General features: G+C 39.1%; 1 protein-coding gene across 1 annotated transcript; it reads right to left on the minus strand.

Moving 5' to 3' along the window:
- On the minus strand, positions 1 to 4,579 carry LOC131331263 (putative receptor protein kinase ZmPK1). Its single transcript, XM_058365144.1, has 2 exons — positions 3,486 to 4,579; positions 1 to 1,718 (listed from the first exon to the last, which is right to left on the minus strand). Exons 1-2 carry the CDS (start codon positions 4,427 to 4,429, stop codon positions 260 to 262), a joined length of 2,403 nt encoding a protein of 800 aa, XP_058221127.1. The 5' UTR covers positions 4,430 to 4,579; the 3' UTR covers positions 1 to 259.
- Between the last annotated feature and the right edge of the window lie 8,805 nt (positions 4,580 to 13,384).

A 13,384-nucleotide genomic window follows, 5' to 3' on the forward strand; every position in this document is an offset into this window, starting at 1 on the left:
CTAATTATATGACAATTTTATTGACAACTGAATTAGAAGCTATATTTTCGCAACAACCAATTAGACAGTGCCTCGTCAACAAGAAGCTGTGCACATTACTATCTAATAGCTAGAACATATTAGAATGATGCATAATTATACAAAAGACTAGACTATTTTGAAAGGATGCATGCATAAAGTGAAATTCTGAAACCAGATGATGGGAACCCTTGATTTCAAGTCAATCTTTAATCCATCTTCCTCTTAATAGTCATCTGTTTTAATGGGGTAGAAGCCTCTCTATAACCTGACTCATGGTAGGTCTTGCATCTTTATCTTCCACTACACATTCCAATGCCACTTGAATCAGTATTCCCATCTTCCTTAAATCACATTTTCCTTTCATCACTGGATCAATGATCTCTTCAAGCCACAGTTCATTCTCTCCATTCACATTCATCTTCTCCCTCACCCATTTCACCAGCCCTCTCTGTTCCATCATCTCCCCTGTATTTCCAGACCCCTGACCTCCCATTGTCATCGGGCTCTTTCCCGTGACCATTTCCATCACCACCACTCCGTAGCTATAAACATCGACTTTGGATGAAATAGGAAGGTTGGAAATCCACTCGGGCGCCATGTAACCTCTTGTCCCCCTCACTCTGGAAAAGCTTGAATTTTTTCCACCACCCCCTCTGTTTACTAGCTTGGAGAGGCCGAAATCTGCAACCTTGGATTGGAAATTAGAGTCCAAGAGAATGTTTTGAGGCTTCACGTCGCAATGGAGAACCCACTCCAAACACTCTTCGTGCAGATAAGCTAAGCCCCTCGCAGAGCCAACTGCAATATCAAACCTCTTCTCCCAATCAAGGGTGCCAGAAATAAGATTCTCTCCTAACGATCCACACTCCATATACTCGTAAACCAATAGCCTATGATTTCCTTCAACGCAGTATCCCCAAATCTCTATCAAGTTCATGTGGTTAACTCTTCCAATGAAGCTTACTTCCGCTAAGAATTCTGCTGCCCCTTGATTAGCCTCGTTGAGTCTCTTGATTGCTGCAACTCTACGATCAGATAAAACTCCTTTGTACACAATCCCACTGCCTCCTCTTCCGATTTCTTCCCTAAAATTTCTCGTTGCTTTCTTCAACTCGGCATAAGTGAATTTCCTAAACCCACTCACAACTTGAACGTAACTTTGTGTGTTTTCACTTGATCTTTGTTGGGTTTTGTACAACAATAACCATACGAAACAAATACAAATGATTTCAAAGCCGCCAAATGCAGAGGCGAACCAAACCATAAACTGCAACATCCTGTTTTGTTTGGGTTTCTTGTAACCTCTATCAAGTAGCAAGTTTTGTGTGGTCGGGGGGCAATGCAACCCGATTTCTTGTTTTCGATTTGCATAAAAAGTGACGGAGGCTTTGGGCAGCTTTAGATAAAAAGGATCCCCAAATGAAGGGGATCTGTATCCGTTAAGCAACAGTGACTTTGGTAAACAATTGTAATAACCTTTGTCGCCGTCAAATTTGAAATTGAAGCCGTAGCATTTGCAGCTTTTTAAGCATACTTCCTCACACTTTTCATAGGTGTAATTTTCATAGAATTTGATATCGTAGCCGTAGAACTCTGTGTGAGGGAGTTCCATGAAACCGGATTCGGCTGCGTTGCAGGAGAGGTTGAACTCCGGTTCACACCCGAGAGACCAATCTGTAAGGTTTTTTGCCTTGTACCTGATGGGAATCAAGGACTTAATGACCATTAATGGAACTCATGTATCAAGATGAAAGTACTACTAAGATGAACTTCATGAATCGAGTTATTTTGTGGTTATATGAGTGTGCACGCATGAAAGTGGGATTGGCGGATCCGGTAGTGCAGTAGTGTGGGGCTCAGGGAATTTTTTTCATTCCCGGGTGGGTACCACGTGATACCCGCTCGGTACATCCAAGCTGTTTATTACGTTTTTGGACAGCTTAGATTTGAAGAGAGAAAAATGAGAGAGAAAGTATTGGGGTGAGAGGAAAGAGAGAGGGTTTCAATCCGAACCATTCACAAGTGTATTGAACGGCCCGGATGTGCCGAACGGGTACCACGTGGGATATACCCAACCGGCACCAAAAATTTCTCGGGGCAAGGAAACTGTGCCGTTTGTGGTTCATGTAGCAAAAAACCCAAGGCAAGCAAACCATGGGAAAATGACAAGGCTGAGAAATATGTACTGCTCCTAACAAAAAATTTGAAATCCTCATAAAAATAGTATATCTATACACAAGAGAAGGAAAGAGGATTAAAAAAATTGAACCAGTTTGAAAATCTTATTTTTTGATTATTTTATCCTAAAGAGTTACAATTAATTTTTGTCTCTAAGGCTCTCATAATTAACTACTTGCTCATTTTTTCGGATCTTATAGAGCAGAAATTTGATTATGAAAGTCCTAGAAACAAAAATTAATTATAACTTTTTCGGATAAAATAATCAGAAAAATAAAATTTTCGCACTGGTTCAAAAGGATTGAAAACTGGAGCACTTAAGAGAACTCTGAGAGCGGTGTGGGAACTTTGTGCTGAGAGTACAAAGGTATACTTTTTCTTGGTATTTCGTTGAGTTCATCATAGTGGGTGAACAAGAGCACCGACCGTAAAAGCATTTTTAACAAAAATTCATGAACTACTAAAATTTGTTAAAGCGAGAATTCAGAGTGTGATCACAAATCTTAATTGGGAGTGAGCACATGTGCCCACATCACATACATTAAACTGCTCGTTGAGAGAGGAGTTATGGTTTGAAGTTGTGTTTCTTGACTCTTTAATTAGTTTTCTTTATTTGGTAAATAGTTTTTGATTAAATAATCTTGTAGTTATACAACTTATGTCGCCTTTTTAAAAGCACATGACTATAAACATCATTATGTTACCTTTAGACTGTGTTCTTGTAAACTCATAAGTTAAAAATTTATTTTACTATTATTTACTTTTCGTAACTTTTTATTTAGCATTTTATCGTAATTTTTGGAGTTAATAGTTCGTGTTGACAATAAAAATTGAAAAAGTATAAAAATATATACAGACTGATGTTGAAAAAAATACAAATAAGACAGTTATTTGATAATTTTTTTTTCTTCAATGAACTTTTGTTTTGCTTTCTGTCGTAATTTTTATACTTTTTAGACTCCTTTCGTTGAGACGGATGGTTAATCAAAAAAATACGACGCAAATCTAACAAAAATTCAAAAAACCAACAAAACACACAAAACAAAGAAGAAAAATAAGGGTAACTTCTAGAGCATCTTCTTAAAAAATAAGTGCTTATTGCAAATTTTCAAACTCAAAAATAATGCAAATAAAAAATAATTTTTTGATTTTTTTCATAGTCTAAAAGATCTTATCGAGATCTTATTATTTTTTAGCTTAAAATTGTCTTCTAAAAAATAAGAACTTATTTTCCGTTCCGGAAAGTTTACAAGAATAGAGAAATTTTGGAACTATGGGAACATTACCCGGGTAAACAAGAGCATCTCCGACCAGCATTCTCCCCCGGATGATCATAATTACACATCGCATTGGGCCCACAAACTCCATGGATCTTGCACGGCTGACTTATGGCTTGCCAAGAAACTCTCCATATCCTTCTCTCCTCATCCAAACTATACAATCTCACGTTCCCATCCACATCCATTTTCAATATTCTCCAAGGCACAATGCCGTAATCCGAAGCGTTGAACTTAAAATCATCACTTGATCTGAAATACCCAGATGAATTGAACGCCGCAGTTTGACTGTTATTATAGGTGGTCCGACCAGCCTCCCAGCTGACCAACCCCGGGTCGGGCCAGTACGTGCTGGAAGCCTCCGCGCCGTCAAATAGTAAACGGAGGATGTTATCGTAGTCGAAAAACAGGGAGTAAAACCCAGATGAGAAATTGTTACGGCTTCGAGAGGAAACAAGTTTTGAATTTCGAGTCATGGGTTGGTTTGGAAGAAGGGTATCCGTCGGTGAATCAAAGCTTTCCCAAACTGAACCATTTTGATTGCGAAGAACGAGGTTACCGGTACTTAGAAGCTGTAACTGAAGTGGGGACCGTGATTTGGTGTTTGTGGACCAGACTGTGAATTGGGCTGCGTCGGTTAGTTTGAGGTTGCCGGATTTATGGAGAGAGAGTTTCGAGCGTTTTCCATTGATGGGTTGGTCGCGATTGGCCATCCAAACGACGGTGAGATTGCCGTCGGATGTGGGTTTAGTGAACCATATGGAAAACCAATAGGCATTTTCGCCAACGTTGTAGAAGCCGGCGGAGAAGATTCCATCTGCTGAAATTAGGATGTCGGAAACAGAGAGGGATGAGGATGCGGGTAACGTAACGTATGGTGATGAGATTGAAAACAGAGGTGGTAGAGATGATAGGAATAGGGAGATGAGGAGGATTAGAATTGGGGTATCCATTAACTCTTAAGTGTAATTTATCATTTGTAGGATTTAAAGGGGTGTAGTATGTTGGTTTGTACTCCACTAGTTTATAGTGGGATTGAGGGGTTTGTGAATATATAGAGATCAAGTACCACACATGAGTGTAAGAAATAGAGTGAACATCATCCGAGGATTGGTACAATACATGTAACTGGGTCCATAAATGTAAATAAAATAATTGAATGGTCCAGATTCACAGTGCGTGTTCTTCCAAAGTGCAATTTTGTTCACTTTCCTTAAAAGAGGAGGGTGAATGTTACCCTTATTACTATTGATTGAAATAGTGTAAATCTCACCACAAAGTGATGTCAAGTTTATTATGCAATATACTTTTTGGTAAACATGACATCACTTTGTGGTGAGATCCACGTCATTTCAACCAATAGAAAAGATGTTAATATTTACCTTCTTAAGTAGGCGGTGAACAAAACTTAGCTCTTCCAACTTCTTGTCACATATTAGTTTTGTCACTAGGAAAAGCTGAGGTATATGAACTGAAACTTAGGTTCCTGCATAACAAATGGGTAGTAAGTGGAGATAGATAGCTAGATAGAATGAGCAACAATTGGAGAAAAAACCTATTGAAAATCGTATTTTTCCCAAGTTGGCAATATAAAACCATTCAATTTTGGATGAAGCCTGTAACAGCATGATTTTTAACACAGATGTTCTCAACAAGTTGTACAAAACGAAGAATTTTGATCATCAAGTTAGACTCGTTATGGGCCCCAAAATGGGTCACCTGCACCGTGCAGTTCCATAACCTTCTCAAGAGACCCGTTGTCTGTGAATCTGGACCATTCATATCCTTTCATGGACACTTTCATAGACTAAGTTTCATGTTTCCTATCATTTTTTATAGGGGTGTCAAAGGGGCAAGGTCGGCACGGGCACAGCATGAGCACAACACGTTTGAAGGCGGCACGGCACGCCATAAGCACGGTTTAATCCTGACACGACACAGTCTTAGTGGGCACACGGCGCGGCTCCATAGGCATGGTTTAATCCTGGCACGGCACGACACGACACGACCCGGTCTTAGTGGACACACGACACGGCACGGGCATGGAAGTGAGCGTGAACGACATGGGCACGACATGAAAGTTGACCTTGCACGGCACGGCACACCATGGTCGACTTAGACGAGCACGGCACGGAAGTGTGATGGGGCATGAGTCACGACACGGTTCTAGCCAGGCACGGCACGGGCACGGGCATGAGCACGGAAGTAGGACGGGCATGACATGACACAACACGGTTCTATTCGGGCACGGCACAGGCACGACACAACACGGCACGACACGACATGTGGCATGGAAAAGCCAAAAGAAAAAAATGTTAATAAATAAGCAAGGGATTTCAGATTATACTTTACTTTATTTATATGTATTTTTTGATAATCCAATAATTTATTAATCTTTTCTTTTTATTTAACGAAAATAAGCTTTTAAAATATTTTATATGATTAAGAAAATTTGAATCAAAATTATAATATGCCAATTACCACACATATATAGTGCGTTTTATCTACTAAAGATTTTTAAAAAAATATCAATTTTTTTGGTGAAAATGAATTATTTTTTGTTTGTGTTAGTGAATTATATCAAGTTAAAAAAATTATCAAAATAAGGAGAGAAAAAGTTTCAAAATAAAATGGTTATAAAAAAATATTTATTTAAAAAAAATATGAAGTCATGAACAAAAATAATGTGTGTGTGTGTGTGTGTGTGAGAGAGAGAGAGAGAGAGAGAGAGAGAGAGAGAGAGAGAGAGTTTGGAAAAAAAAGTTACAAAAAAATTTAACAAAAAATGCGTCAGGGAGTCGAAGGTCGCAGCAGAGCATGGTGCTACCATGGATTATTTTGGAGCTCTTTCCCTTTTGACTGCCCCTTTGTTGTATCATAATTTGGTTACGATAGGACGTCAAGTTGGAAAATATGAAATTGGTTGTACATTTGTGGATACCATATGTACAAGACTGAGACTGACTGAGCTAATTGGTTTTACATTATTTTTTGTTTTTGTAAGAAGCTTTCTGGATTTTTTTTTTTGTGCCATTTCTTGTAATGGGTGTAGTTCTTGTTCTTAATCAGAATGGCTTGGTTCTGTTTCTGGGTTAGATCGGAATTAATATTGAAAGGGCATTGTACACCGCTTTTTGTGGGGTTTGTGTAGCATCGACTTATTTTTGATGTTCTAATCTGTGGATGTTGTTTAGTTCTGATTTTAGTTGGTGATCATTTCATAATGCTGCTTTAATGGTGGTATCCTTCAATGAGGAATTAGTTGTTGTTATAAAGAGACTGTTAAAGACTCCGAATTTACGGCTCGGTTACGGGATCAAAATACCAATCAATGAATTGCATTTTTTATGTTATGCAAGATGGGTAATCCAACGGATATGTAATCCATATGCAGGAAATGATCTCACTGGGGAAATAAACCAAAAATTAACTTGCAGTTTCTATAGTTCTGAAAATGAAACACATAAGATGTGCCCATGTACGGCACGCCACAAGTACTGTCTAATCATGGCACGGCAAGGCACGGTGCACGATTAAATAAACGGGCCGGCACGACACGATTCGAAAAAGCACGATACGACAAAAAAGGCATGGCACGGCACTAAAAAAAAAGGTACGGCACGACACGACACGATTTATAAAAGGCACGACCCGACAGTACTATACGATAAAGTAAAATGGCCCAGCAAGGCACGCTTAAAGCACGGCACAGCACGACACGCCGTGGCATGATGAAGTAAATGGATGGGCACAGCACGGCACGAAGCATGATTGACACGGAAGTTAAATGGCACGGCACGGCATGGCACGACACAACAGGCACGTCTGACACCTCTAATTTTTTACATCAACCAGTTAGGCCCAGGAAAGGGGATTGGGGGTACCCATGCGTGGTTTGATTTTGATTCGTAATTGTAATCGATCATTTTGTTCGGTCGTCAAGCTAATCGTCTAAATTGATCGGACATCGACAATAATATGGACGAAGTTGTTGGTCTAGAAAAATTTGACCATCAAGTATAACTATGAAATATATTGCAATACAAGCATGTGATGATATGTGGCTGTTGATAGTGTGGGTTTTTCTGCTTGAGTTTCTTGTACGTGGAGTCTGTCTATTCAAGTGAGGTTTTGAGCCATGGCTTAAAATATGAAGGAAAAGATCTTGGTACTTCTGGAAGAATATCTAATGAGTGATGACCATTCTAATGCCCTGTTTGGATCAACCCTTAAATATCCCGTCTTTTGAGTAACTTATTCTAATTAGCTTCTACCCTTGTTTGGATAAACAATTGCTGCGTGTAGTTGTAGAAAATGGAAACAATAAATAGTATATTTGTTCAAGGTTTATTGTGTTTTACAGGAAACATTGACGTCTCATGAAGAAGTACAAGAGCTTTGGTATGAAAAAAGAAATTGAATCAAAACCCGCTAAAAGCCCATAAAGGAAAATAGGGAAATTGGAGGGCAGGTTTAGTATAGGAAAATGTCCTTACAAAAGAAAATTCAGACAGCAAAAATCTAATCCAAACAAGGCGCAATTGGACGGTTTGGGTCTCTGAATTGAAGAGGACGTTTAGGAGACGACTTGACTTGAGTCTTGGCTAGCGGAAAGAATTGAAGTTGTCTTCGACTTGACCCCGTTCCACATTCCAAAATAAGTACTTCAAAATAAGAACCTATTTTCAAGCTTTAAAAATAATAGATTTACGAAAATAATTTTTTAATTTTTTTTTGCAGGATTTGATAGATTTCATCGAGATCTCTCAAATAAAATCCATATAGCATATTTTTTGATTTCAATAAGCTTATTATTTTTAAGCCTGAAAATTGCAAATAAGTACGGAAAGAGAGATAGATGAGGATGTGGATAATGTATCATGTGGTGATGAGACTGAAAATGGAGGTGGTAGAGATGATAGGAGCAGGGAAATGAGAAGTATTAGAATTGTTTTTCTCAGACAGATATCAAGCACTACACAAATTTTTTTTTTTGCAAGCACCACACACATGCACTAGGGTTAACTACCCATTTTTTTTTTTGGCAAGTACCACACATGCACTAGGGTTAACATCAACCACAACCAGTTGCCCCCAATACCCGGGAAAGGAATTGGTGGGACCCCCGCGTGGGATTGGTGGATGTCACTGTGGAGTAATAAAGTAAGAAAACAACAAAACTGACTTGTTCTCTTGTGGGCGACTAAATTTCAAAAAAGAACATAAAAAAAAAAAAAGGACTTAGGGGAGACTAATGAGTGATGACCATTCTAATACCCGGTTTGGATCAACCCTTAAATATCCCGTCTTCGCGTAACTTGTTCTAATAATTAGCTTCTACCCTTGTTTGGATAAACAGCCGGTGCATGTAATTGTAGAAAATGGAAGCTAAGATACTACTAGTAATACATTTGTTGTTTTATGGGAAACGTATATAGATCTCATGAAGAACTACAAGAGCTTTGGTATGAAAAATAAGAAATCCAATCAAAACCAGCTAAAAGCCCATAAAGGAAAGAGGAAAATTGGAGGGTACGTATGTTTATAGGAAAATGTCCTAGCAGAAGAGAAGAAAATTCAGACAGCAAAAATCTTATCCAAACAAGGTGCAACGAGACAGTTTGGGTCTATAGATTGAAGGCCAGGCTAAAACATGTTAACTCCATGCACCCTCGGCTGCTGGGAAGAGAATATTGCACATAGATAGATATTAAATTCCATCCGGCTTACCAGGGAAACCATATTTTTCTGACCCACCAGTCAAGGGTACGTACTACGTAGGTTTAGTATAGGAAAGTGTCCTTGTAGATGGAAGAAAATCCAGACCGCAAAAAATTGATCCAAACAAGGTGCAACGGGACAATTTGGATCTTTGATTGAAGAGGACGTTTTGGATTGAAGGCCAGGACTAAACCATGTTAACTCCATGAACCCTTGGCTGGTGGGAAGAGAATATTGCACATAGATAGATATTAATTAAATTCCATCCGGCTCACCAGGGAAACCATATTTTTCCGCCCCACCAGTCAAGGGTATGTACAATGTAGGTTTAGTATAGGAAAGTGTCCTTGCAGATGGAAGAAAATTCAAACCGCAAAAATTTGATCCAAACAAGGTGCAACGAGACAGTTCGGGTCTCTGGATAGAAGAGGACGTTTTGGATTGAAGGCCAGGACTAAAGGTTTAGTATAGGAAAGTGTCCTTGCAGATGGAAGAAAATTCAGACCGCAAAAATCTGAACCAAACAAGGTGCAATGGGACAGTTTGGGTCTCTGGATGGAAGAGGACATTTTGGATTGAAGGCCAGGACTAAACCATGTTAACTCCATGCACCATTGGCTAGTGGGAAGAGAATATTGCACATAGATAGATATTAAATTCCATCCGGCTCACCAGGGAAACCGTATTTTTCCGCACCACCAGTCAAGGGTACGTAGTACGTAGGTTTAGTATAGGAAAGTGTCCTTGCAGATGAAGAAAGTTCAGACCGCAAAAATCTGATCCAAACAAGGTGCAACGGGTCAGTTTGGGACTATGGATTGAAGAGGACGTTTTGGATTGAAGGTCAAGACTAAACCATGTTAACTCCATGCACCCTTGGCTGGTGGGAAGAGAATATTGCACATAGATAGGAATTAAATTCCATCCAACTCACCAAGGAAACCATATTTTTTTGCCCCACCAGTCAAGGGTACATACTACATAGGTTTAGTATAAGAAAGTGTCCTTGCAGATGGAAGAAAATTCAGACCGCAAAAGTTTCATCCAAACAAGGTGAAATGAGACAGTTTTGGTTTATGGATTGAAGAGGACATTTTGGACTGAAGGTCAGGACTAAACCATGTTAACTCCATGCACTCTTGGCTGGTGGGAAGAGAATATTGCACATAGATAGATATTAAATTCCATCCGGCTCACCAGGAAAACCATATTTTTCCGCCCTACCAGTCAAGGGTACGTACTACGTAGGTTTAGTATAGGAAAGTGTTGTTGTAGATGGAAGAAAATTCAGACCGCAAAAATCTGATCCAAACCAGGTTTAACGGGACAATTTGGGCCTTTGGATTGAAGAGGACATTTTGGATTGAAGGCCAGGACTAAACCATGTTAACTTCATGCACTCTTGGCTGCTGGGAAGAGAATATTGCATATAGATAGATATTAAATTCCACCCACCTGACTCACCAGGGAAACCATATTTTTCCACCCCACGAGTCAAGGGCGTATACTACGTAGGTTTACTATAGGAAAGTGTCCTTACAGATGGAAGAAAATTCAAACCACAAAAATCTGATCCAAACAAGGTGCAATGGGACAATTTGGGTCTTTGGATTGAAGAGGATGTTTTGGATAGAAGGCCAGGACTAAACCATGTTAACTCCATGTACCCTTGGCTGGTGGGAAGAGAATATTGCACATATTTGGCTCCGTTTGTTTGGGCGTAAAATATTTTCCGGTAAAATGTTTTACTTATTTTCCGGTGTTTGATTGTGTAAAAAATGAGGAAAACATTTTACATGTAAAACATTTTCCATTAGATAAAAATGACTTATCCTTAAATTTTCCATAAGTTATTTTCCGAAATAAACTTGTTGTCTTCTACTACAATTCTCACTGCTCAGTTTTCTCGATCGTGAGTCCTGGGCCACGTTCAATTCCAATATTCTCTGATCTCTCCACTGTTTACGCCCCCTTCTCTCTCTCTACAGTATTTTGGTGATTTTTGAAAATATTTCTCAAGTGCCAACCAAACACCGAAAAATAAAAGTTTGAAATTTATTTTTTGAAAAGACATTTCACATGGAAAATATGTAAAAGTTTGTTTTTCTGAAAAATATTTTACATTGTAAAACATTTTACACCAAAACAAATGGAGCCATAATGATAAAAGTGATTTCCAAGTGCTAAAAACTGTAATAAGAGGGATGAAAGAAATTATATATGCTTTAGAAAGTCCAGTAGCTTATGTTGAATAACTCCATAGGGGCCCGATTGGATGCCGTATATATTTTGGGTGTATCATTTATGAAGGGGGATAAGATAGTAAGTGATATTAGTTAAAATGGGAGGGCCCACATTGATGTGATATTTATAGAGAGTGTATTAAAAAGTAAATGGTTTGGATGATGTATTAGAGAAGAGAGATAAAATAATACTTGGTTAGGATGGAAGATAAATTGAGTGTATGATGTAAAAAGTTGATAAATGACTCTTTTACCCTTGCACATTATTAAAATGGATAATTCATTAGATTAAATATATTATTACACAATCCACTAAAATTAATTACTTTTTCAGAATTAATCAATAATAATTTAATTTACTAATAATTTAATTATTTTAATAATTTAAAAAATCCACCCACGGTTTTCAGCCTCTCACAATTACACGGTTTTACAAAACCCATCTAGCCACCCACCCCTCTTTTTTTTTCTCTCTCTTTACAAAACCCACCCACCTCTGTTACAGAGCCTCTCTCTCTCTACAAAACCCACGCACCTCTGTTCCAATCGACGATGGTTTAACAAAACTCGGCCATAATTTTTCCACCTTTCTCTCTCTCTCACAGTTTTACAAAACCCACCGGCATCGGCGACGTTCGGTACTTCTCTCTCTCTACTGTAAATGACAAAAAAAAAAAATTTGATCCACTGTAAATGACAACTCCAGCCATAATTTTTCCTCTCTCTCTATTTTCCATTTTTTCCATTATCCATTCTGTGTGCATATGTGAAGAGGTATTGACGAGATGAGATTAGGAGGGCAAAAATGGCAAGATTTCACCTATATTGCCCCGGATTAGTTATGGCTACCTCCGGAGGTGGCCATAAATTAATTAGTACCATGAAGCCTATGTTAATGAAGAAGTGGAGAAACGAATACAGGAGCAAAAAATGATACCAAACAGTGGAGCAACTGTCTAATCAAGAACCAATACACCGGATTACGCAATAAACCCGATAGATACGGCATCCAATCGGGCCCTAGGTGTCTCCTCTTCAATGTTGGCATAATATAGCATTGTCAATCGATAGGATGATATTCATTGATAACAAAGGAATAATAACGAAAATGCAGTCATCTCAAAAGAGGGAATATAGCAATCACAATGGAGGCCTAAACACCACGTAGAATGTTCAGGACCTCACACAACCTAATGTGCAAAACAGATGGAGAACATCTCCGATCAGCCCAACAATAGCCAAGCAACCAACAAAAAACCCACGTAGGGGTTAGGAAAGCCCCCTCAACGGGGGAGAAAACAGAAAGAATCGAAAAAACATCGACCAAACAAAAAACCTACAGCAAATCATCACACCTAAATCCAGTTGCCCATAAATGCCGACCGAACGGTACCACAATCACCACAAAAGCTACACCCCACCGTAAAGCACCACCAACTGCTATCTCCATCCCAAGAAACTACGCCTTTGCCAGGGCTCGAGCCTATGCGACGCCCATAATGACAAGAACAGGGCTGGCTTGATAACGTCAATGGAATTGCAAGACGATCGAAAAGAATAGCACACGGTGAGGAAGATCGGACAAAAGAGCTCATAGGCGGACTGCTCCAGCAAGGACCGGCACCGTCAACATCGGAACTCACAGAAATGAGAAGGATAGATCTAAAGTAGAGAGAGAGAGAGTCCCGCCCCCCCCAGTTTAGAGGGAGGGATGGGAGGGGAAGAGTAGTGAAGCGGCGGCTAGGGTTTAGGAAGTTAGAGAGAGAGAGAGAAATATTATTAGAAAATTAGTGTTAGGTCCATTATGTGAACTTCATAAACCCACAAGTCCATCTATTAATTTTGTAAGGTCACAAGTCCATTTTAGGGTACCCTAGAGTAGGGTAGGGTAACCTAGGGTTTATGCACTTTCATAAGATTTTAGGGTACACTTTTTTACTATAG

The sequence above is a fragment of the Rhododendron vialii genome, chromosome 6a, assembly GCF_030253575.1.
Source record: "Rhododendron vialii isolate Sample 1 chromosome 6a, ASM3025357v1".
NCBI classification, from domain to species: domain Eukaryota; kingdom Viridiplantae; phylum Streptophyta; class Magnoliopsida; order Ericales; family Ericaceae; genus Rhododendron; species Rhododendron vialii.